The 26,902-nt window shown below is 38.6% G+C and overlaps 1 protein-coding gene across 1 annotated transcript; it reads left to right on the top strand.

Moving 5' to 3' along the window:
- Nucleotides 1-7,856: 7,856 nt before the first annotated feature.
- On the top strand, nt 7,857-21,746 carry LOC148969413 (sodium/glucose cotransporter 1-like). The gene is made up of 15 exons (XM_089126113.1): nt 7,857-8,111; nt 10,514-10,585; nt 12,034-12,138; nt 13,734-13,793; nt 13,927-14,031; nt 14,474-14,579; nt 15,781-15,861; nt 15,959-16,170; nt 16,929-17,064; nt 17,597-17,704; nt 19,601-19,751; nt 19,853-20,021; nt 20,197-20,412; nt 20,642-20,747; nt 21,044-21,746. The coding sequence occupies exons 1-15, from the start codon at nt 7,977-7,979 to the stop codon at nt 21,256-21,258; spliced, it is 1,977 nt and encodes a 658-aa protein (XP_088982239.1). The 5' UTR covers nt 7,857-7,976; the 3' UTR covers nt 21,259-21,746.
- The last annotated feature ends 5,156 nt before the right edge of the window (nt 21,747-26,902 follow it).

Here is a 26,902-nt window from a genome sequence, read left to right as displayed (position 1 = left end):
TATCGGTCGACTCGGCATGACGCCCTGAATCTAACGAGACCAAGTTTTTGATTTTTGGAGAAACCGTTCAGAAGTTACGAGCAAAAATAGCCATTTTTCATATCTCCGGACCACTAGGTGGCGCTGCGCCGAAACGCAGCACGTTGCCTCAGCTCATGCTTGTGATAACACGTACCAAGTTTGGTGTGAAAACGAGTAAGCGTTGCGGAGATACAACCTTACGTCTGTTTTCGCAAGCGCTACGTAAATTTTGTTTACGCGTTTATCGAAAATGGTTGTTCGAATCATCTTGAATTCCATAACTTTTTGTCAGCACTGCCTGGAGATGATCCGGTGCGATTTTGGTGAAAATCGGACAAACCGTCTAGGACGAGTTCGCAAAAGTAGGTTTTTTGGAAAATTCAAAATGGCGGCCGTTTTTTTATGACGGAAAATGACGTCATAGGGTGCGATCGAATCGGCATGAGCTCAGGAACAAGAGGAAAAAAGAATTTTGTTGATAGGCCTTACGGTTCAAAAGTTATTAGCATAATAAAAGTGAAACTTTGGACAGTTGGTGGCGCTAGAGGGAATGAGTTAGAGACACCAAAATTGGTGTATTTAAAGTTGGGACTGTCCTCTATCAGAATGTCAAACCAAAACAACTTTCCCGCAAACCGGTCTATGGGCTGCCATAGACGCCCAGTCGGAAGAAGAATAATAATAAATATAGCTGCAAGCAGCCATTACCGGGGCCAAGCGCAAGAAGCGGCAACATATGCCAAAATGGCAAGGAGTGGCAGACCAACTGCAGCAAGGAGCAATTAAGGGCATTTTGAGAGAACTTTGGGCAAATGGCTAAGAAAATCACATAAACATTAACTTATAAGATGATTTAATGGGTTATCACTTTCGAACAATAGGTGGCGCAGTTACGAAATAGATGTGATGTGCTCAGAGTGAGGTGACAATGACACATGCAAAGTTTGGTGTCAAAATGTGAAGGCATTGCAGAGATAAAGCCTAAATAGTCATTTTGGCAGCATGCCTAAACTTTGATGCTGTGGTATACGAAAACGGTTTTGTCTATCATCGTGCAATTCATAACTTTTAGTCGGCACGGTCTGGAGATGATACGATTCAATTTTCGTGAAAATCGGACAAACGGTCTAGGAGGAGTTTGAAAAAGAAGGTTTTTCAAAGAAATAAAGATGGCGGACAGGAAGTTTGGCTGATTATGGCAAACCTGATATCTATGTTTTTGGCATAACCCAAGGAATCTATTAAGATCAGTTTCATTGCAATAGGCAAATTTGTTCAAAAGTTATTAGCGTTCTCAGAAATTAATTATAACTTTTGACCAACAGGTGGCGCTGTCTCAAAATCTTTTGAGTACTTTCAGGGCATGCTGCTTATGGCACACACTGAGTTTCGTAATGTTAGACCAAAGTATTTGTTTAGTATAGCATTGTATTTCACAAAACTGTATTGAAGTCAATGGGAATTTCACGTTTTGTTCTTTTATAGCGCCACCAAGAGGCTCAGTCCCACAATTTTTTTTATGTGTCCTCAGAGTGACCCCATACATATGTGTGTCAATTTTGGTGAAAATATCTCAATTCGCTTCCGAGTTATAAACATTTATATGAAAAAACACGTAAAAAATGACTGACACATGACTTTGTTTGAATTTTACTACCCCTTACTATCAATATTTTCGCATTTGGGCATTAGCGTATAGTTAACAAGCTATGATTCCGTGTTTCTGACGGTGGTTTCGTCTCGATCGGAACAGCGGTTTTGGAGATATCGCCAAGTGTTTTTTTCGTGCTAAATCGCTACGCTACGCCATCCGTGAGACGAAACCCGACATATTTTGTATCGTTGGACTCGGCAACGATTCAGGACCTCAAAAATATGACTCCCGTGAAAATAAGTGTACCACACCCAAAGTTATAAGCGTTTGGAAAAAAAAATTCACCACTAGGTGGCGCTGTTTCGAAACTTCTCAGGCTCCTTCAGGGCATCGTACTGATGACCCATACCGAGTTTCGTAACAATTCGTTCATGCGTTCAAAAAATACAGCATTTTAGCACATAATTCAAAATGGCCGACAGCCAAAATGGCCGATCTGGGAAAATTGGATATCGGTCGACTCGGCATGACGCCCTGAATCTAACGAGACCAAGTTTTTGATTTTTGGAGAAACCGTTCAGAAGTTATGAGCGAAAATAGCCATTTTTCATATCTCCGGACCACTAGGTGGCGCTGCGCCGAAACGCTGCATGTAGCCTCAGGTCATGCTTGTGATTACATGTACCAAGTTTGGTCTGAATAGGATGAAGCGTTGCGGAGATAAAGCCTTACGTCTGTTTTTGCAAGCGTTACGTAAAATTAGTTTGTGCGTTTATCGAAAACGGTTATTCAAATTATCTTGAATTCCATAACTTTTTGTCAGCACTGCCTGGAGATGATCCGGTGCGATTTTGGTGAAAATCGGACAAACGGTCTAGGACGAGTTCGCAAAAGTACGTTTTTTAGAAAATTCAAAATGGCGGCCATGTTTTTATGACGGAAAATGACGTCATAGGGTGGGATCGAATCGGCATGAGCTCAGGAACAAGAGAAAAAAATAATTTTGTTGATAGGTCTTACGGTTCAAAAGTTATTAGCATAATAAAAGTGAAATTTTGGACAGTTGGTGGCGCTAGAGGGAATGCGTTAGAGACACCAAAATTGGTGTATTTAAAGTTGGGACTGTCCTCTATCAGAATGTCAAACCAAAACAACTTTCCCGCAAACCGGTCTATGGGCTGCCATAGACGCCCAGTCGGAAGAAGAATAATAATAATAAATATAGCTGCAAGCAGCCATTACCGGGGCCAAGCGCAAGAAGCGGCAACATATGCCAAAATGGCAAGGAGTGGCAGACCAACTGCAGCAAGGAGCAATTAAGGGCATTTTGAGAGAACTTTGGGCAAATGGCTAAAAAAATCACATAAACATTAACTTATAAGATGATTTAATGGGTTATCACTTTCGAACAATAGGTGGCGCAGTTACGAAATAGATGTGATGTGGTCAGAGGGAGGTGACAATGACACATGCAAAGTTTGGTGTCAAAATGTGAAGGCATTGCAGAGATAAAGCCTAAATAGTAATTTTGGCAGCATGCCTAAACTTTGATGCTGTGGTATACGAAAACGGTTTTGTCTATCATCGTGCAATTCATAACTTTTAGTCGGCACGGTCTGGAGATGATGCGATTAAATTTTCGTGAAAATCGGACAAACGGTCTAGGAGGAGTTCGAAAAAGAAGGCTTTTCAAAGAAATAAAGATGGCGGACAGGAAGTTTGGCTGATTATGCAAAACCTGATATCTATGTTTTCGGCATAACCCAAGGAATCTATTAAGATCAGTTTCATTGCAATAGGCAAATTTATTCAAAAGTTATTAGCGTTCTCAGAAATTAATTATAACTTTTGACCAACAGGTGGCGCTGTCTCAAAATCTTTTGAGTACCTTCAGGGCATGCTGCTTATGACACACACTGAGTTTCGTAATGTTAGACCAAAGCATTTGTTTAGTATAGCATTGTATTTCACAAAACTGTATTGAAGTCAATGGGAATTTCACGTTTTGTTCTATTATAGCGCCACCAAGAGGCTCAGTCCCACAATTTTTTTTATGTGTCCTCAGAGTGACCCCATACATATGTGTGTCAATTTTGGTGCAAATATCTCAATTTACTTCCGAGTTATAAACATTTATATGAAAAAACACGTAAAAAATGACTGACACATGACTTTGTTTGAATTTTACTACCCCTTACTATCAATATTTACGCATTTGGGCATTAGCGTATAGTTAACAAGCTATGATTCCGTGTTTCTGGCGGTGGTTTCGTCTCGATCGGAACAGCGGTTTTGAAGATATCGCCAAGTGTTTTTTTCGCGTTAAATCGCTACGCTACGCCATCCGTGAGACGAAACCCGACATATTTGGTATCGTTGGACTCGGCAACGATTCAGGACCTCAAAAATATGACTCCCGTGAAAATAAGTGTACCACACCCAAAGTTATAAGCGTTTGAATAAAACAATTCACCACTAGGTGGCGCTGTTTCGAAACTTCTCAGCCTCCTTCAGGGCATCGTACTGATGACCCATAACGAGTTTCGTAACAATTCGTTCATGCGTTCAAAAAAATACAGCATTTTAGCACATAATTCAAAATGGCCGACAGCCAAAATGGCCGATCTGGGAAAATTGGATATCAGTCGACTCGGCATGACGCCCTGAATCTAACGAGACCAAGTTTTTGATTTTTGGAGAAACCGTTCAGAAGTTACGAGCAAAAATAGCCATTTTTCATATCTCCGGACCACTAGGTGGCGCTGCGCCGAAACGCAGCACGTAGCCTCAGGTCATGCTTGTGATGACACGTACCAAGTTTGGTGTGAAAACGAGTAAGCGTTGCGGAGATACAACCTCACGTCTGTTTTCGCAAGCGCTACGTAAATTTTGTTTACGCGTTTATCGAAAACGGTTATTCGAATCATCTTGAATTCCATAACTTTTTGTCAGCACTGCCTGGAGATGATCCGGTGCGATTTTGGTGAAAATCGGACAAACCGTCTAGGACGAGTTCGCAAAAGTAGGTTTTTTGGAAAATTCAAAATGGCGGCCGTTTTTTTATGACGGAAAATGACGTCATAGGGTGCGATCGAATCGGCATGAGCTCAGGAACAAGAGGAAAAAAGAATTTTGTTGATAGGCCTTACGGTTCAAAAGTTATTAGCATAATAAAAGTGAAACTTTGGACAGTTGGTGGCGCTAGAGGGAATGAGTTAGAGACACCAAAATTGGAGTATTTAAAGTTGGGACTGTCCTCTATCAGAATGTCAAACCAAAACAACTTTCCCGCAAACCGGTCTATGGGCTGCCATAGACGCCCAGTCGGAAGAAGAATAATAATAATAATAATAATAATAATAAGAACCGGCACAGATACAATAGGTGCCTCCGCACCTTCGGTGCTTGGCCCCTAATAATAGGAACCGGCACAGATACAATAGGTGCCTCCGCACCTTCGGTGCTTGGCCCCTAATAATAATAATAATAAGAACCGGCACAGATACAATAGGTGCCTCCGCACCTTCGGTGCTTGGCCCCTAATAAGATTAAAGCCATGAAGAAGGTCAGGTGTTTATGATTATAAGACTTAAGATTATAAGGCTGTGATATGATGGTATTTTAAAAGCCATTGTTGAGAAGTTCATAAAGCCAAAGATGTCTTTGTCAACCATATGCCATATGATCAGTTTTTTTTTTTTTAATCTGTGCACCTTTAAAGCTAATCCATCATTGTCTGGACCAAAAGAGAGCAGACTATGCCCATTATATTTCCAAAACAAGCAGGATATTGAGATTCGGCTGTTCGTATCGTGATATAACCAACAAGATATTCATCTACTATCTGAACCTGAAAATGTTCAAAGCATCATTGGTTAATGATTGATCCTTTAGCAGCACATTGTGGCAAAAAAAAATTGGTTATCTAATGAACTAAAAGAATTTCAGTATTCATAAACCGTAGGAAGTACCTGTGCTGACCGACTACTTCTGGCGAGATTCTGAAGTGCACATTCAATGAACACTTGTCAGTGAAGCGACACAACTGATGCTGTAGATCACATGACAGTGACAACATGGCTGGTGTAGTAGGCTACATACATCTGAATATTATTCATACCAGTGGCGTAGCCACGAGGGGGCCTGGGTGGGCCTAGGCCCCCTCATTTACATGTCCGGTCCCCTCAGATTTCTGATTGCTTAAAAAAAAAAAAAAGTTGTTTTATTAGGATTGATAGATTGACCAATCAAAATGCTGCGCGGTAAAATGCGGCTTATTTTCAAACTTGATTTGTTTATATAACGTGTTGTGCGTAACGTACGCTGTCATCTTCATCTTTGCGTGAGAGTTAATCAGTCCCTCCAGAAAAACGCGATTATGCGATCGCTGAATTCAATGCAAAATCAGCCAAAGTCCGCATATTTATGCGGGGGCCGCATTTTTTCAAATACGCCTCACTTTCGCCACATAAATTGCCGATTTCCGTGCATATGCGGGGTTTGCATAATTTCATAATCCTCGCATTTTCGTTGCAAAAAAAGTCACATGTATCTTAGCAGAAAGTTGAAAAATGTTGCGTTTGCTTCACATAAGAGCAGCCATTTCCCCCTGTTTCCATGGGAACGTTATGAAGTGACGCAATTACGCGACGCCAGACAGACTCACGGAGGCGATTGACATCTCACAAATCGAACTCGTAGGCTATATCTGTCTGTCGAACGTTCTACTGTCACATTGTTACTTAATAAACAACATAAGATAAAAGTAGTAGCATCAAACAGAAATTACCCGCACACATGGGGTGTACGACAGTTCAACAGGGAGCGCGCAGCTCTTAAAGGGGCCACACCTTATTTACACTCTTACAGTCTGAAATAAAACGAGATGAGAAATTAAATATTCCCAGCACTTTCTATGATGTAGTATGCTTGTTTATCAAAGGAAGTAATAAGAAATGACTCTTATATTAACAGGATGTTGGGGGAATCACTTTTTTTCTCTTTTTCATCAAACCGCAATTTTTGCAAGTTCCCTCAATTTTTGTAAATTCCAGCAATTTCATCGCATATAATTGCATAAATATCCCACATATTCCATCGCATTTTTAAAGAAAACTGGCCGCATAATCAATCAATTTTTGCCCGCAACAATCACAAAAAAAACTCTGTGTTTTTCTGGAAGGACTGAATACTATTATGGTAAATGTTAAATATAAATCGCAAATTTTTTCACAAATTTTTGGAAATTACCACCACAAAATCAGTCATTTTGATCGCAAAAATCACAAAAAAAAATCGTGAAATCCTGGAGGGACTGGTTAATATGCCGTGACAATGGCAGGCGTTTAAACTCAAAGTACAATATTACACTTTTTTTAAAAAGCACGGAAAGATCAACTTGATATATATATAAATAATGTTGCCCCCTCATTTAAAGACGGGACCCCCCAAAAATAAAATTCTGGCTACGCCCCTGATTCATACTACACACTTTCATACTATACAGATTATACAGAGTACGTTTTAACTGTCACAAAACAAGTTTCAAACCAAATGTAATATCTGATTTTGGATAACGCGCCTTTCTTAACTTGTTAATGCGATGCTAAGATAGTAGCTAAACTGTTAGCTTGCAAACTAAAGGCTAACTGAAAACACAACTGAAATCACATTTTTTTTTAGCTTTGGCAATTTAATGTAGTAATTAGATTATTCAAATGATAAATTATATAAATTCACATTGTCATGATAAAGAATAAATACACTGTAAATCAGTTTTCAGTCATTTTTTAATCAGGCACTGAGCGGCTAACCTTTACAACTTTCTCAGTAGAACAGAATAGATTTTGCCAATTGTATCACTTCAGGGTGGGGAGCCCTGTATGTAAAATTTATTTTGATGTTTCATCAGCCATTTTCACTTTCTTTTGTCTTCAAGATGCAATGCTACTTTGCACCTCAGGGTGTGCAAAAGGTGTTGCAGTGTATACACTAATGTCTGGACCATATACATTGTAGGAGTTGATCTTTAGCTGACTCAATGAAACCCATTAATTAAGATGCAGTTGATGAAAAGTGCTTTTACACTTTAGGCTAGGAGCTCAGTTTCACACTTCCCACTATATAAATTAATGATTTATCATTTTAATCTCTGATTTTGACAGCTTTAAGTCACAAACACACTTTTAAAATTAACTCTGAGGAGGTCACACCCATCTGTAGACACACACGTGTAAGTGAAAGCGTGTGCACATATGGTCACACACCTGCAGGTAAACGTTTGAGTCAGGTCTCTTTACCATCGTGTCAGAGAGGGACGCAGTGTGTGGTGCTCCACTTGCCCTGCTCAAACACCATCATAATGGGAGCAGATTATTTTGGATTCTCTTATCTCCGCAATGAGAACAAAAGAAATGTTACCATTTATATTAACAATGCAGCGGACATCTCGGTGATTGTTGTATATTTTCTGGTGGTTCTGGCTGTAGGAGTATGGGTAAGTGGCCAGCAGTTTACATCCAACAACATTTTACTTCTATTGACTTGTTGACCTTGCGTTAACATATAAATTTACATGGGCTGTGTCAGATAAGTCTGAAGAAAGAATGATGATTCTAGCTGATTTTACAAAAAGTTTACAATACAAAAATAATATAATATGTTAAATTCTGAGTTTGTTTTAGTCATGTTTGTTTTTTGTATTTCTGATGTTTCCTTGTCATGTTAGCTTGTCATTGCTTCTAGCTTGTTAATTAGCTCTCCTTGTCACATACTGTGGTTGTAAGAAATCGCTTGAAGACTAAGAGTCCAAAAAAATACTCTTTATTTTAATCCACAATGAAAATGCAGGTGACACGGGATAATAACTGGTAACTACTTTGTACAACTAACTTAGACTAACAAGAGCAACTAATGCTGAGTTCACATTGAATGATTTTAGGCCCTATCTTTGCTCGCCGACAGGTTTTGTGAGATCACTGACAAATGCCCGAAACAATCCTCCCTGCACATGTTCCTCCAAACAAACCTCAGCAGGGCTTTGTCTTTGGGTAGGAGTCTCACCTGAAACATGCAGCTTATATCACCACTAATGGCAATCATATACTGCCGAAACCAAAGGAGAACTCCCATATATGAGGCACCCAGGCTGGGACCAGGAAAAAGCTGTTGATTAAGGGAGATACCCAGATGCACGAAGGAGCAGTTAAAAACCAGCCAGCCTTTGCCATTGTGGTGTACAAGGCGGTGTGGTATGATCCATGACTCCTCATTGGGCTGCAGATTCTCTGGTGGTACCTTAACAACACACCCTGAATCGAGGAGTTTCTGTATTTCAGCTTCATACACCTGAGCTTTCTCTGTGTCTTTGCTTAAATTCTTCTCAGTGTTCCTGCTGTGGAACAAGACTGACTCTTTGGTTCCTCTCAAATGTGGGCCATCTCATGCACAAAGGAGTGGAGTAGCGTAACTCCAGATGCCATTAACTTCTACAAGTTGTGGTCTGGTCTCCAGCATACATGTATTCACAGCTGCTTGATCCTGTTTTGATCAGGGCAGTCTCATCCCAAGACGTCATATAACTGATGTCTTGGGACGTCTTTTGACCATACGTCAACATCCGTCGTTTTAGGGTACCCTTTAACGTCGGTTAGATGACGTTATCAGATCCTAACCCTACCCCAGACCAAAACCTACCCCTAAACCTAACTGATGTTAAAGGTAAAGCGTCAGTTGTATGACGTCCCAGGATCGTCATGTAACTGACGTTAAAGGGTACCCTAAAATGGCGGATGTTGACGTACAGTCAAAGGACGTCCCAAGACGTCAGTTATATAACTTCTTGGGATGAGATTGTGTTATTTTGATCATGTTACCAGCTATTCACTGAGGTATGGGAGGACGTTGAGTTTCCACAGGCACTGAACATGTTCATAGACAGGATCTCGAATTGTAGTTAGAGAAGTGAATAAGCATTTTGATGATGGTACCTGATGTGGGAGAAGTCCATCTGGTCCCTGGAGAACCCAACCGAGCTGTGTACGTACAGCTGCCGGTCCACCAGCTGGTAGTCTGATGGGCTCCTTAACTGTGATCTGGTTTGGGCAGCAGATCAATTGATTGTCCCATTCAAATCTGTGACATTATGTCAGATGATGTGAAGGGCCATGATCTCATCCCTACCCACAAGTCCTAGCACATATCCACATATCCAACATGTCTTGCTGTCCTTAATCCACCACTCTGTTCAGGTGCGCGCTCAGTGATTTCACTGCACTACGACAAATAGTGCTCTTGACTTTTACAAAACAGATACAGACTATTCAGTTTCTTAATTGCTGACCATGAGTGGGCTCTTGATGGACATAATGTACTAACCTTTGGGTTGGTCGCTGCCATGATAAACTGCAGTGGCTTCAGAATGGGTTGACGTTCTCTACATGGGACATCAACTCTCTCTATCTGGTAGTGCTGTGACGCTGAGCCTCTGCCTTCACTTTCAACCAGTAAGCGAGGTCATGGAGGTTATACGGGTTGAGGCTGTCAGTGCTCAGTCGGCATACACAACCCTAACCCTAAGACAGGGAATCACATGACAAGACAAGATGTGACTGGTACTTCTATCTATTTAACACTAAAGTTCATTGTAAAGTTCAGTGAATATTTTTGTACAGTCTTAGTGTCTTAATTAAGGACATTATATTGTTGGCATATTTATTTTTTTAACAAGGTCATTGAACGCCAATCCATCAAGACTTTAAGACTACAAATGTGAAATGTTATTGTGAAATGTGTCTGAAGGTATGACACCATAAGTCAAATGTGATTTTGTATAAAATGTTTAGTTTCTGGAACTCCTCATTTGCTGAATTGAATTCTTTTTTTTTTTTCTTTTCAAAGGCAATGGTACGGACCAATCGATCCACAGTAGGAGGCTTTTTCCTGGCTGGCAGAAGTATGGTGTGGTGGCCGGTAAGGAAATGGACCCGGATGGTGGATGACAAAGCTTTAAACCTTAAAAGCATTTTGTTTTGTGCTCCAGACATGATGGACATAAACAAAATGACAATGCCTGATCATTTACTACATCAATAGCGATCAATCAGAGAGCAAAATGTGGTGAATTATCGTAATGTGCAACTCAAGACTGAAACTGCAATAAAACTAGGAGCTGATTATGTATCTATCAATAGCATGACCAGTGATTATGTTGGCTTGAGAAAGCCATACTGTATACTACTTAAACGTATTGGGATAGTTTTCTGGTCAGAGATTAAGCCTATAGTCCTAGACCAAATTAACCTTTTCAGTAACGGGAGAAAATGTTCCAGGGCCCGAAAGACTGCCGTCAACTCTAAAAGATTTATTTGAAGTTTGTGACGTTGGGGCGTCCATTTACCAGTCTGCCATTACACAGGGTTCCTCCACTGATGAAGAGCCATCAAACCCTCCCTGTGCAGGAGGTGCCAACAAGGACAAAGGCGCCTTGCAGCTACCCATCGCTGGAAGTCTCTTATTTTTTGCTTTTTATTGCACATAAAATTTTTATTTTTAAGGAACCACAGAGAGCGGCGAAGAATGGTTCAAGGTTCAGGCTTTATCAAGCCAACATCAGTTCAAAAGTTTGTTCACAAACTTTAATAATAATAATAATAATAATTCGTTACATTTATATAGTGCTTTTCTGGACACTCAAAGCGCTTTACTTTAGCTTCTAGTTTCACTTTGTTACTGATAGGGCATGGTAGAGACCCTAACTGCCCCTTTATTTCAGAAACTTGATATTATGATAGGATGAATGAAGTCTTTTGTGCCCATAATGCTATGATGCTAGATGCAACCCACAATTCATTGCAACTGATATGCTTTTCTCATGCAGCATGTATGGAGCAATCATGCTTTGGTCTATGACATAAAGTTATCATTGTAATGAGGTTTGTTGTTGAGGGAAGAAGGAGATGGGAACCGGCGAACAATCAACAAGTTTAACGAAACAAAACAAAAGCTCCTCACGGATGGCTGCTGTCCTCGCGCCACTCTCTCATGGCCCTCGACCTCGTCCTGCTCGCCACAATCACTTTATATGAAAGTTTGAAGCTTTTTATTTGTTATTACAAAGTTCATTGTTCCAATCGTTATTATTTTATACACCCCAGGTTGTGCATAAGAAGCAGTTTTTATAGCTTATCATTGTGGTGATTGTATTACCAGATATAGTCAAAGAGTAGACAGAGTTAATATATTCTGAAGACACTTCACATTCAGTTCCCACAATCCTTTGCTAATGACTTTTGTAACCATTCTTAAAGGTAGCAGATCAAATATGGATTTCTGTTGGGTTTACCCCTCACACTGAATATCAAATGTTTGTTTAATAATAAATATAATATGAAGCAAAACTATCTTAAACTTTTTTTCAGATTGGAGCCTCTCTCTTTGCAAGTAACATTGGAAGTGGGCATTTTGTGGGACTTGCAGGAAGTGGAGCGGCTGCTGGTATCGCCATTGGAGGCTTTGAGTGGAATGTATGTTTTAAAAAAAAGCTTAATAATTACATATATGGTATTTAATAATTCTGATGTGTGTCATCAAATAGGTTTCAGCCCACTATTTGTGACAAAATGGATCAATAAAAAATAATGTGTATAAATAAAATGTTATTGATAATTAATGAATAATACAAACATCAGATATGCAGAACTGGTTTTTAATTATTATTTTATATACACTCACATAGAGGACTATTAGGAACACATACTAATACTGTGTTTGATCCCATTTCGCCTTCAGAACTGCCTTAATTCTAAGTGATTCAACAAGGTGCTGAAAGCATTCTTTAGAAATGTTGGCCCATATTGATGGGATAGTATCTTGCAGTTGATGGAGATTTACGGGATGCACATCCAGGCCACGAAGCTCCCGTTCCACCACATCCCAAATATGCTCTATTGGGTTGAGATCTGGTGACTGTGGGGGCCAATTTAGTACAGTGAACTCATTGTCATGTTCAAGAAACCAATTTGGAATGATTAGAGCTTTGTGACATGGTGCATTATCCTGCTGGAAGTAGCCATCAGAGGATGTATGGTGGCAATAAAGGGATGGACATGGTCAGAAACAATGCTCAGGTAGGCCATGGCATTTAAATGATGCCCAATTGGCATTAAGGGGCCTAAAGTGTGCCAAGAAAACATCCCCCAGACCATTACACCACCACCACCAGCCTGCACAGTGGTAACAAGGCATGATGGATTCATGTTCTCATTCTGTTTATGCCAAATTCTGACTCTACCATCTGAATGTCTCAACAAAAATTGAGACTCATCAAACCAGGCAACATTTTTCCAGTCTTCAACTGTCCAATTTTGGTGAGCTCTTGCAAATTGTAGCTTGCAAAGCTCTTGCAAACTCTTTTAAGCAACGCTCAAAATTGCTTAAATCACCTTTCTTTCCCATTCTGACATTCAGTTTGGAGTTCAGGATATTGTCTTGACCAGGACCACACTCCTAAATGCATTGAAGCAACTGCCATGTGATTGGTTGTTTAGATAATTGCATTAATGATAAATTGAACAGGTGTTCCTAATAATCCTTTAGGTGAGTGTATGTCTTAACCGAATAAAAAGAAAGGTTATTTTATTATTTTATTATTAATTATTTATTAGAAGGATAATATATATATATATATATATATATATATATATATATATATATATATATATATATATATATATACATACTATGCATTATTATTATTATTATTGTTAAGGATAAGATTAAACGTCAATGTTATTTTAATATTTATATATTGTTTTAGTGTTCGTTCATATTTAAAATTAGCTCTTTTTTATTTTTTAGTTTCATTTTAATTTAATTCATTTAGTTATTTACTTTTGTCATTTTTTATATTCCTATTTAGCTATAATTTATTTTTATTTCAGTTAAAGTGTTAGTAATTTAAGTTTACATTTAATTGACTAAAATTAAATAAATGAAACCCGATTGTAAAGTGTTACCCTTTTATTTTTAGTAAACAATTACAACACTGATGGGATTATTTGTAGAAAATATCAAATCGAACATCTGTAATTACAATCTCTTTTTAATTTTCCCCCTTCAGGCTCTTGTTGTTGTGATTATTCTGGGATGGCTCTTCGTGCCAATCTACATAAAGGCTGGGGTATGCTTACATTTCTTCCTCTTCAACCAGCATTACAGAACAAATCTTTCAAATATTGCTTACTTAAACAACATGAATGTGTACTTTATCTCTGTGGTATCATTTTTATGGTCTTTATTGATGTTATCTGCAGGTCATAACCATGCCGGAGTACCTGAAGAAACGCTTTGGTGGCCAGCGTATCCGTATCTATCTCTCTGTGCTGTCCCTGATTCTCTATGTTTTCACCAAAATCTCTGTGAGTCCAAAATCTGTCTCAGACCTTACAGAACAGTACATGTATAAAAGGTTAATAACATACTTTGAGTTGTCATGCAATCGGCTATTTTTAGAAAACTTTAACATACTGTCAGTGGTGTAACATACACTCAATCAAAAACTATTTTAAAATCAGTTTGTTATTTTTTATATTGACAATGATTAACTGAAAGATGAGTGGGAACTTGCCAACATTTTCACAATATGGTGCTGTCTGTCCAGCCTCTGTATTTAGTTTGCTGATAATCTTTACATAAGTCTGCACTAACACAGATTATAGTCTGAAATGGCGGTGATTTCCTTGTAGAAATATCTTTTATTGCCATGTGAATTCAGACTAAAACGGGTCTAGATTTTAAAGATAGAGACGTTGTTTTGAAATGGACAGTTCAAACTATTTTTCTCCCTTTTCCCTCTCTCAGGGGGACATGTTTGCAGGGGGCGTTTTCATCAACCAAGCTCTGGGACTGAACATTTACCTGGCTGTGATTATTCTGCTGCTGATTACAGCTCTTTATACAGTAACAGGTCTGTTGACGTAAAAAATGCAAACTTGCACTGAAAATATGCACATAATATAAATTAATTAATTAATTAAAATTAAACACACTTCGGCAAACCTGACCTTATCTGATAGGCTACTGTACAATATTTTCATTGTTGCCTAATAGAAAATGCATTTATAAATGCACATAATTTCAACATGATGCTATTGTATGGTGCATCGTTTGTAAAGCTGTTCACGCTGAAAATAACAGCAACATACTGATAATAACAAGCAGTCTTTGCATAGACAAAATGATCAAAGTGTTCTCTGTTCTCTTTTTTTTTATGTAGGTATAGTCAGATAACAATTTTTAACAATGTAGACATATATTTTTCATTTGATTGGTTCAACCACCCGCAAGAATTTAATTAAAATATTTGTTTTTGTCACGTCATCCGCGGCTGTAACCGCCAACATCTCTAATATATACAGTATATATATATATATATATATATATATATATACATATATTATATGGTCCTGAAGTTTATACTACAGCAGAGAGTAAAGTCCAGGGTTGAAGGACCGGTGGGATACTTATTGTAGCGTGATATGCATGTGTTATGAAGAATTGTCCATTCTGACAATAGATGATAAGCCTGCATGTGCAGCTGCATTGTGACTTTAAACTTCTGTCATGGTCTGTTGTGTAATATTATCTCAGGAACAAACCAGCCCACCAATAAACTATAAGAAATCAGACATCATTCGGCCAGCTGTAAATATTTACATGAGCTGTGGCTGCTAGTATTTGTATTGTCCTGCGGCTGCTAAACTGCTGTTGCTGAAGCTTTAAACATTTTGTCAGCCAAACCATTGACCATGAATTCTGATTATTCAGCACAAACTCTGCTACAATAATTTTTGAGCATCATGTATGTAAAAGTTTGTAGTTTTGAGAAAATTATGTTTATGTTTGGTTTGTGAAAAAAATTGTCACTGAAAAAGGTCATAAAACACATACTGATTAGGCCTATTTGTCTTTTGAAAATTGTACCATGTAGCCTAAAATGTTTGCTTTTTACTAGATGGTTACCCCACAAGACATTTCTAAAATCAATAAATTTAGTTTCTTTACAATGTTATATAAAAAAGCAACCAACATGAATGCCAAATGTATATTTCTAAGAACTTGAACACTTTTCAGTTGTCCTTTAAAAACCTTCACTGTTTCTTCTACAGGTGGTCTAGCTGCAGTCATCTACACAGATACCCTGCAGACCGTCATCATGGTTGTGGGATCATTCATTCTCATGGGCTTTGGTACGTTCATTCACTTTTGTTCTGTACTTTAAACATTTTGGATAAAATAAAGTCTGCAAAACAACAACTTGCTTCAACATGTTCCGTTTTCTTTCAGCGTTCAATGAGGTCGGAGGCTATGAGAACTTCAAGGACCGCTACATGAATGCGATCCCGTCAGTGGTGGGTGTAAACATCAGTGAATCGTGCTACACCCCTCGTGAGGACTCATTCCACATTTTCAGAGACCCTATCACCGGAAATCTGCCCTGGCCTGGAATGGTCTTTGGTCTTACTATCCAGGCTACTTGGTACTTTTGCACTGACCAGGTACTGATCCATTTATCAAGGTTGCTGACTCATTTTTGTGCAGTAATACTTTCTAGATTGTGGCTACATTCTCATATTGCTTTATTCTGTGCGTAAAAAAAATAAATAAATAAAATAAATTAGGACATAAGAAGCATTGTTTGAGAAAATAAGATGGCTAAATGTCCTACGTGTTAAAGTGATAGTTCACCCAAAAATGAAAATTAAGTCATTAATTACTCACCCCCATGCTGTACCAACCCTGTAAGACCTTCGTTCGTCTTCGAAACACAAATGAAGATATTTTTGATTAAATTTGAGAGGTGGTACACTGCTACATGGGATCGAAACTTGACGGCCCAGAAAGTCAATGAAGAAAATGTTTAAATATTCCATGTGACTACAGTGCCTCAAGTTTATCAAGCGACGAGAATACTTTTTGTGCAAAAAAACAAACAAAAATAACGACATTATTCGAATACTCCATTTCTTCCAAATCTCTTCTCTCGTTAGATAAGTTAAGTCTTATCGATTTTAATTTGTTTGAGAGCAATGGCACAAAACACGACATCAAAGACCTTTTAAATTATTATGAGAAGTTTAAATATATGTTCGGTCCACCACAGTCTGAATGGGAAGCACTGAAATCTATTTGTAGCGATCAATGCGGATATTGAGGTGGGCCGCCACAAATGAATCAATGTATATAGGGAAACACTGGATTCTGAGCACTAAAATGTTCCTCTGGGTTATTCACACAAACACTCATCTTGTTTTAGGTGATAGTGCAGCGCTGTCTGTCTGCCAAGAGCCTGTCCCATGTGAAAGCTGGCTGCATCCTATGCGGTTATCTCAAACTTCTGCCCATGTTCCTCATGGTTTTCCCTGGCATGATCAGCAGAGTCCTGTACACAGGTGAGAACGATTGGCAGCATCCTGGCTGAGATGGCTGATAAACAGATGAACTATTATGTAAATGTTAGCAAATATGTTGACTGAATCCAAAGTGATTTTATGGCAACTTGTATAGCCAACTAGGTTTTGTTAGTCTCACCGAACTAGACTTTTGCCCATCAGAATAAAGTCTGGTCCATGTATTTCTCACAGAACATGCTAGCAACTTACTAGCATCTTATTCTAGCAAACAATCGCCTAATTAGACAGTGGTGCATTTCCAAAAAGCATTGTTAGCTAGCTATATCTGTGTCAGTTTGTATCTACAATATAAATAGCAATTTGTGATATTTCGGGGGGTAAATCTGAATTTATGATTCCACAACAGTTTTATTTGTGGAAATGTCATGTGGACATTGTGATAAGAAATTTCGTCAATCCAAAAGTAATGCATTTTTGTGACCTTTTTGTATGCAATGTGCATCAGAAGGTCAGTGAACAGTCAAAGACTATTAATGAAACTAATGTTTGTGTTTATTCTCGTTTGTGTTAGATGAGATTGCATGTGTGGATCCAAAAGAGTGTGATTTATACTGTGGAACCAGTGTGGGCTGCAGTAATATTGCTTATCCTAAACTAGTGGTGGAACTGATGCCAAACGGTAATTTTCTGATATTTCTAGTTCCCATTCAGCCAGTCACGTTCGATACTACATCGGACTGATGTCATGGGATCTCGCCTGGAAACCCAATCACCTCCAAGTGGTAACAGAACGAGCCAATGAACATAGTGAGATTTGACTGAGTCACACCCACCCAGACATACGGGTATACTGTAAATAGGACCGGCATTACTCACCTAATTCATATTTTGCTTTGGAGCCAAACAGTTGCACAGCGATATCGTTCTTCTAATTCACCTCTACTCAAAAGAGAGTACATTTCTGAAGAGCAAATACCAGCCATTTTAATTGGTCTCAGGAGAACACTCTGAAAACAGATCATCGTGGGATCTCTCTGCCGTGTGACGGGGCATTCCAGCGGTGTTTGCATCCAGCTTGCTGTGCACACAGTGGAGCATCCGCCCCTGGGCGTTTTTGGCTAAAAGTGCGGCCCCCTGAAAAGCAAGCACGGGTGGTTAGCGTCTTTTTCAAATCTCTGTGTCTTCTGTCCGGGTGTTTCTGGATGCGGTCGTTCCTGACTTCATCTGACGGCCATGATCCCTGTCTCTCATGACTGGGCAAACAACATGCTGAGAGAGTGTTCGTGGATGGGGCATGCTCTCACTGCGAATGTCCATGTTAGCATTGCGGTCACGACTCTTCTTCTTCAATACGGAGGCACGAGTCCCCTCTGCTGCTAACCAGCCCCCTCCACTTCTCGTAGTAGAGCCACAAGTCTAGTTAGCATTCTGGGAGATCTGAGGATAACAGGGGGAGCTTCTTTGTCGGGTTGTCCTACAAACCTCCCACACTTCTAGCATGGCATGTGCTGTTGAGTTGCCGAATGTTGGCACGAGTCCCTGACGTGAGGCATCTTGTGTCTCATAAGGTGCTCCGGATGAGGATCTGAGGTCGAGCGGAACTGGGCTTTTGTACTCTGGAGAGGATGAGGAAGCGGAAATGCAGCTCAGGTTGCTGTGCACCATTTATATTATGGGCGAGCAGGCGGTCCAGCTTATTTGGAGCCAATTCTGGGATGCACAGGTAGACCTCTTTGCCTCACAGGAGTTTGCCCATTGCCAGTTGTTCTATATTCTATGATTCCTCCAGGGAGAACCTGCTTTCACAGAGACAGGACATCATATATCACCCGTGCCATCACCTGGAGAACTTAAGTGACCTACCTCCAGCGGTAGTTGACACTATCACTTCAGCTAGAGCTCCCTTATGCTTTGAAGTGGAGTCTGTTCGCTGAGTGGTGTTCTTCCCAGTTGGAAGACCCCTCGGAATTGTGTGATTGGCTCTGTGCTTTCCTTCCTTCAAGAGGCCTGGGAGCTGAGGCTATCTTCCTCCACCCTGAAGGTGCATGTCGCCGCCATTGCAGCACATCACGATGCTTTTGATGGCGGGTCGCTGGGAAAGCACGACCTTGTCATCAGGTTCCTGAGAGGCGCCAGAAGGTTAAATCCCCTAAGGCCTTTCAGATCATCCTTTCAGGTCTACAGAGAGCTCTCTTCGAACCCCTTGAGTCAGTTGAGCTCAAAATGCTGTCTTTTAAGACAGCATTCCTGCCCGGAGCCAGTCTCTTTCTGTATGTTGGGTACAAACAGGTAATGTGTGGGAAGACTTGCTCTGTGCTCTGAATCAAGTTCCTCCAACATCCTGAATGGCCAGGTAATGAGTAATGCCAGTCTTACTTATAACCGTATGTTTGGGTGGGTGTGACTCATCATGCAAATCTCACTGGCACTTGGAGGTGATTGGGTTCCCAGACGAGACCCCATGACGTCAGTCTGACGTAACGTTACATTAGTAACCTAGATGTTCTGTCTCTTTACATTCTTTGATAGATCTGTCTGGTGTTATGGGTCTAAACTGCTCTGTGTGTTTTTGAAGGTCTCAGAGGCTTGATGTTGTCTGTCATGCTGGCCTCTCTGATGAGTTCACTCACTTCCATCTTTAACAGCGCTAGCACACTCTTCACCATGGACATCTACACCAAGATCCGTCCCAAATCCAAAGAGAAGGAGCTCATGATTGCAGGGAGGTGCGTTTTTGTGTCTGTTTGTGTTGCATATTGATTTTCTTACCTTGTGAGCAGAAAATGATGTGAAAAGGCTCTTGAAATGCCTGTGTTCATGCGTACAGGTTGTTCATGCTAGTTCTGATTGCCGTGAGTATCGCGTGGATCCCCATAGTTCAGTCAGCTCAGAGCGGCCAGCTTTTCGACTACATGCAGTCCATCACCAGTTATCTGGCTCCACCCATCGCCGCTGTCTTCACCCTTGCCATTTTCTGCAAGAGAGTAAATGAAGCAGTGAGTCAGTCCTTCACACTTATACATTTTGCTTTGTATCCATTTATATATTTTGGTTTATATCCATTTTTCTTGGTAAATTCAGCTGGATATTAATAATATTGAAATGTTTTTTTTGTTGTTTTTTTTGTACATTTTTAATTTATTGATACACATTTGTGATATTCCCTCACAGGGCGCTTTCTACGGGTTGTGTATTGGTCTGTTGGTGGGTCTGGCGCGTATGATACCAGAGTTTGCCTATGGCACCGGCAGCTGTGTGAGCCCCAGTAACTGTCCCACGATCATCTGCGGTGTGCACTACCTCTATTTTGCACTGATCCTCTTCACCCTGTCCTGTATATTGATATATGGCATCTCCCTCATGACCAAACCCATTGATGACAAACATGTAAGCTCTTATCATAACACATTTTTTTTTCTACAAATATTAAAAATTCTTATTTCACTTAAAATACACATTATACACCTACAATAGCATAACAATGTAGTTAAAACTTTTGGGTTGAGTTAATTATTACATTTAATAAGAAAGGATGCATTAAGTTGATGAATAGGTAGCTATTATAGCTATTTCTCTGTCACAGCCCCTCATTCTGTTACCCCTTGTTGTTGTGCAGTTGTACAGGCTCTGCTGGAGCTTGAGGAACAACACTGAGGAGAGGATAGATCTGGAGCTAGATGACTGGACTGATGAACAGGATTCCAACTCTATGGAAACAAAAGGTACGTCTGCACAAGCCACCAAATACATAATCATTGATGGGTAGCCATAGCACAGGTAACACTCACAGTTTTTGTGTGCAACGTGCATCACGTGGTTCAGTAAACGGACTGTGGGTGTCTTTGAGTGGACCGTCTGATACTGAGACTAGTTTATGGCTATGATTAATTAACTAGATTGTAGTTTGTTCTAGGAAAACAAAGGATGTTGATCCAGTCTTATTTGTGTAAATCACATTGTAACACATAGCTTTTAATAATCAATAACAACCATTTCTGTTAATCTCTTGACCCTACAGAGGAGCGTGAGGAACCCGGCTGTTGTAAGAAGGCGTACAACTGGTTCTGTGGCTTTGATCAAGGCAATGCCCCTAAACTGACTAAAGAACAGGAGGCGGAGATGAAGTTGAAGCTCACCGACACCACTGAAAAACCTCTATGGAGAAACGTGGTCAACGCTAACGCTATTATCCTCCTTGCCGTCTGCGTATTTTTCCATGGTTTCTATGGTTAAAGATCACATCAGAATTATTTAATGCTGTTAAGGATATTAGACCTGTGTTCTGTGGACAGAAATGTTACCTTATCAGTAACATCAAGCTAAATGTGATTAATCAGACTGTAAGAGGTTACAAAGTTCCTCTTGAAACACTCAATACCTCCTTATAATATCCTCAACACAACCCCTTTCTTCCTTGCTTTCTGTACTTGGATTTGATGGCAGGAACTACAATACATTGTATTTTTTCTGTACTTTTAAATTAATGTACATTGTTTTTAGCACCTAAACTGATCATTCATATACTGTAGGCAAATCCTTGTTTTTCATCAAATCGTTCGCTATCAGGCCCGGCACCACGAGGGAGCAAAACGAGGCATTGCCTCATCAGATCTGATTTGTGCCCCCTCAGTTTCATTTTTGTATTCATGGTTACAAATGAAATGTTTAACCTTTTGAGTTGTATGGTCCCATAAATTTGATTTTTATTTCTGTCGCCCTGAGAGTATGGTCCCACATATGAATGTTCAGTGATTTAGAATGTTCAGTGGCGTCACAAACACTAACTGATTCAAACTGTGCGTTTGCACATTGGCTGGCTGTCATATCAGGTTCAGGTTCCTTTATTTATACCAGTAGGTAAATTAAGTTCCAGAGAGCAAGTTTAGGCTATTTCTCAAACATTTAAACGATAACACCATACAAACAAAACAAGACACTAAAATTACACTAAAACAACCTACTCCATCTTAATAGTATTCATAAAATTAATCACTACTGGGACAAAGCTATTTTTATATATTTTTGTTGTACATCACAGTACAAACCGTCGATTGGACGGCAGTTACTGGAACTAATACAGGTTGAGGATGAAGCTGGTCACTCAAGATTGAAATACCCATGCGTTGTACCTGCCTATATACAGCGAGGCTGGGTTCAGTAGGTCCCCAATCAACCTACTGGAAAATATCTGATTAAAGAGTTCTGACTCTTTAAAGTTAAGTTCCCGTATCAAGATACCAAAGAAAAGGAGAGTACGGATTCAATAAAAGCACGATAAAACATACTCAAAGGTTTTTTCTCAATTTGAAATTGACATAATTTCCTTAAAAAGAACAGATGTTGATGCCCCTTTTTACACACTGTTTCTCAGTTGGCTTCAAAACTCAACTTTGAATCAATGATTGTCCCAAGGTATTTGTAAGACTGCACACACTCCTCTGTTTCACCCTTAATGTATGTGACTTTATCCATACAAACATTCTTTCTGAAATCAATTATCATATCCTTAGTATTCAGTACATTTAAATGAAGGTGAGACCCCTCACACCACTCAACAAAATCATTAATAATACGTCCATGACTATTCTCATTATTCTTAAGCAGACTGACAATTACAGTGTCGTCTGCGTACTTCAGCACAACATGTTTTTCCAAATGACTATGGCACATATTTGTGTAGAGAATAAACAGTAGTGGAGAAAGTACACATCCTTGTGGTGAGCAGTGGAGGAAGTAACCTGTGCAGAGATTGTGTTATTATTTTTACTCTTTGTGTTCTCTCCGTTAAAAAAATCTAAAATCCATCTGAATAAATTATTACTCAGTTTGAACTGTTCTAAAAGTCTACTTAATAGGATGTGAGGTTGAATCGAATTAAATGCCTACAAAAATCTACAAATAGAAGTCAACACAAAACCAACAGCAAAAACAAAAGCAAAAAGTACAAATTAAAGTCAATAACCAATTCATCTGCACAATTTATTCATGCTGCAATGCATACTAGGAGTCATGGCTGATTGTTTTGCACAACGCTGGTTCCATTGGTTCATTTCGTTCGTTGAATGAACCTTTATTTTATACGCTAACATAAAGTAATGGCTTGTTAATGCATGACTGTGTCTTGACTTTACTTGAGGGGGCACATTATTACTAACTCATCATCAATTACTTATCATCTATTACTGAAGAAATATTGACATGGATATCTTGGGTGACATGGGGGTGAGTAAATTATCAGCAAAAGTTTTTTTTTTTTAAAGTGAACTACTCCTTTAAAAGAAAGTCCAAACATACGTGTAAAGACATAATAATAAATAAGACACGTTCCATGTAAATTGGGCAATTTTGATTAGCTAATGCTAATTGAAGTATATATAGCCTATTAAAACAACAAAAAATACAGTTAATTGTTTTACATAACCCCCTGAAACCTCCCAAATACAACATACATGCAAACATGTATTTAATTATTAATTCTGTTTAACAAAGAAGTCAACATTTATGAGATTAAAATGCCACCATTACCATAGGAAAACAACCAAAGTGCCAAGCGAGCACCGAGCATGCCACTAATGAGTGACCCACCAGAAACAAACCCTACATACTGTAGTTCCAAGAAGAAAAGTAGCTATTACTAAACACAGGCCTAAATAATCTATAAAAATCAGAAAATGGTTGAGATCAAATTAAATTTATTAGTGCTAGTTATTAGTCTATTTTCCACATTTGATTAGATGAATCTGTTGTAATTAATGGCTAAAAAATCATGTGTCATTCCAATTATTTGTCACAAAGATGCAGATAGCAGATTATGATATACAGTTTAAATTAGGGCAGTATTAAATTATACATTTAATTCAAATTTAGATTACTTCTTATTTATTCTTACGCAGACTGATTGATTTAGTTTACCCCTAAATATTAATGCATTAACTTACAGTAACTTAAGGCTTACTCTTCATTTATTCATATATTCACTAATCATGAGTTAATGTTTAAATAACTGTTAATTCAGGTATCAGTACATGATTATTTATTGTTAGTACATGTATTTATGTTATTGTAAAGTGTTACTAAAAAAGTTCAGCTGTTTTTTGTGGGGATAATCCCTTCAGTATAAGCAAGCATGTACAGATTTTTATCTGAAGCAGGGATGAATTAATAAACACTGTCATTGCACTCCTGACACTATAGGTCAGACCCTCAGTCACCTCAATATAAGCAAGAAATAACTTAAATGTTCAGAATAGGAAAATATATCTTAACTCAATTATTACATTTCAATGTAACTTCCGCTGGTCGCATTATCATCTAAGCTTTTGGATTTGGATATACAAAATTTTTCACAGTATCAGACCATGTTAACAACAACATCAAATAACTAGGACTTCCTTTAAAGTCAGTTTTGTTATCATTGTCTTGTCCGCTAAATTGTCTTGTCCGCTAAATAAAAATTTATGCATTTATATCATTGAACATATCAGTGCAATCACAATGACAAGTCATTGTGTCATGGTTCACAAACAAGATAGGCAAAATGCTTAGTCATGTTATAACAGTGTAGTTAGTATTCTGTCAGTATGTTCAGATGTAAACTAGGACTACGATTTTGATGACAGTGATTGAAAATACACAATACTGCACTGTGCACTTCTTCTGTATGGCATTTCAATTTATACTGATATACTCATTACTCTATGTGGGATATTGATGGCAAGAAACTAGACAGGATGTCGTGCTCTGACAGCCAAATGAAACTTAATGAGATGCACGTCTGAGATATTTAACTGGTTTATCATTTGTTGTTCTGGCCCTTTACAGTACATTTACCTTCATTTGTGAAACTCAAAATTCTCCTCCATCTTTTAAAATATCAGATCAATTGAGCCTTTTACACCCTGAACTAACTTTGGCTTGACATAAAAAGGTCAAATCTAATACTTTAAAAATGACCTTGACATAAAAATGCACATTCTAGACTTTATTAAACATTAACATTAATTGCATTAGTATTAAGTGTCCCTTATGCATACAGTATTTACTTTAACATGATGATAGCACAACACATTACATTTTTAAAATGGTATGAAAGTTTTTCAAAACCACATGAAGCAAACTTGTGCATTAGCCTGTTACATGACCTACGTGACATCATCTTCATAGGAAAGCTGTTTCTGGGGTGGAGATGTTTATGGAAGACGTGTTTACAAAAATAAATACAGTCTGATTACCGGTGTATTAGCATTCATTAAAATGCCTCTTGTTGCCATTGCTGAGAAACCCATGAGTCACCAGTAACCCATTAGTGTTTTTGATTATGTAAAAATTCTGGCAAGAGATGGCTTTAACAGATCATAAATATTGATATGCAGGACTTACATTGTAAGATTTATATAATAAAAGTGAATAAGATGAAGGCTGTGCAGAAGGTCAGGTGTTTATGATTATAAGACCTTAAATCTTAAAATTGTCCATGGCTGTGACGAGATATGATGGTTGAAGTTGATGAAGCCAAAGATGTCTTGGTCAACCAGACCTTATGCCATGCAATGTTGTGCAAGTTACTTTCAAACTGTAATACATTAGGTATTACTTGTTACTGTTATTTAAAAGTAATTCATTACCTTACAATATTACTGTCTCAGAATTGTAATGCGTTACATTACTCATGTATTACTTTTGAGTTACTTTCACCAAAATAACTAAGTAGAACTTAACTTTTGGGCTGTAACGATATGCAATATGAAACCGAAATCGCGATTCGCCACACGACTCAGATCCACAAATCTATAGAATCGCGACACACCTCTTCCAACTCCAGCGTTATTCTCCTTACCGTCCATATCCAATGCTGCCTTATCTTTAAATTAGGCTATTAGTATTATTTGAAGTTAACATTATAAAATACGTAGACCTACAACACAAATCTAGTTGAGGATAAATTATTTAAAATTGGGGAAGTCCAGCATTATGGACGTGACATTTGCAGTCAAAACTTGAAATAAAAATTCTCAGAAAATACATGTATTGAAACGTATATTTTCCTTAAAGGACTCCAGACATTAGACAAATATCAGTCTGTTTTATTTTTAATATTAGGGAAAAGACGCACATTCATGCGTGACAAAAAAATAGGAGGCAAAATATATTTTTTGTAATTCTGTAATTACACTGCGCAAATCGGATGAGGAAGGGTTGGCTCTCCAGTCTCCAACCACCACTGTTGATTAATGGGTACATAAATCACTCAAGATATGTATATCATTTTTAAAATGTCTCAAAAATGGTCTTAAAGACCAGTTTTACATGTTTCTGGTTTTAAAATATTTTTTTTACTCAATTCGGTGATGACGTCATGTTGGGGAGAAGCGGAAGAAAGGGTGCCTCAGCCTAGTATTAGAACTATGGCGACTGACTGGGATGAGGAAGAGTTGGCAAGAAGAGCCAACATGCATGATGGCCCGCAGCCTTATAATTTTGAACTTGCTAGATGTGAGAGGGCAATTGCCAAGAACTGATGGCCGTCAAAGCCAATTAAATGCATGGACCGAGGAGAATGAGTGGAGAGTTGGTGAAGTGTCCTGGTGAGTTGCTATCATTAAGCAACTCAGAAATGAGCACTGGAGCTAGTCTACGAGCTACAGTATGGCAAGCCGTTTTAACTTATGAGTAGCACTGCACAATAATGACACATATTTTTTTTTTACGGTCATTGCATAGCACCGAGTGAAAAATCAACGTTTTCTTTATAACTAGTGGCAGTACATGATCATGATGTTAGTTCAGATAAGTACCGGTAACCTTTGTCATAGTGTCGTATAGTACTGATAAAGTTTGTCTTTGTCATCTAGAAATAGAAAGCATCATGCTAGCTTTT

Source organism: Pimephales promelas, chromosome 23 (genome assembly GCF_988280905.1).
Source record: "Pimephales promelas chromosome 23, fPimPro1.hap1.1, whole genome shotgun sequence".
NCBI classification, from domain to species: domain Eukaryota; kingdom Metazoa; phylum Chordata; class Actinopteri; order Cypriniformes; family Leuciscidae; genus Pimephales; species Pimephales promelas.
This window is presented reverse-complemented; position numbering and strand designations above follow the sequence as displayed.

Bases quoted from the DNA above. Each gene is read 5' to 3' on its own strand.
- LOC148969413 (XM_089126113.1), top strand. From the start codon at position 7,977: ATGGGAGCAGATTATTTTGGATTCTCTTATCTCCGCAATGAGAACAAA. The intron at 20,022-20,196 runs GTGAGTCAGTCC...ATTCCCTCACAG, and splicing joins GCAAGAGAGTAAATGAAGCA to GGCGCTTTCTACGGGTTGTG. The intron at 20,413-20,641 runs GTAAGCTCTTAT...GTTGTTGTGCAG, and splicing joins AACCCATTGATGACAAACAT to TTGTACAGGCTCTGCTGGAG.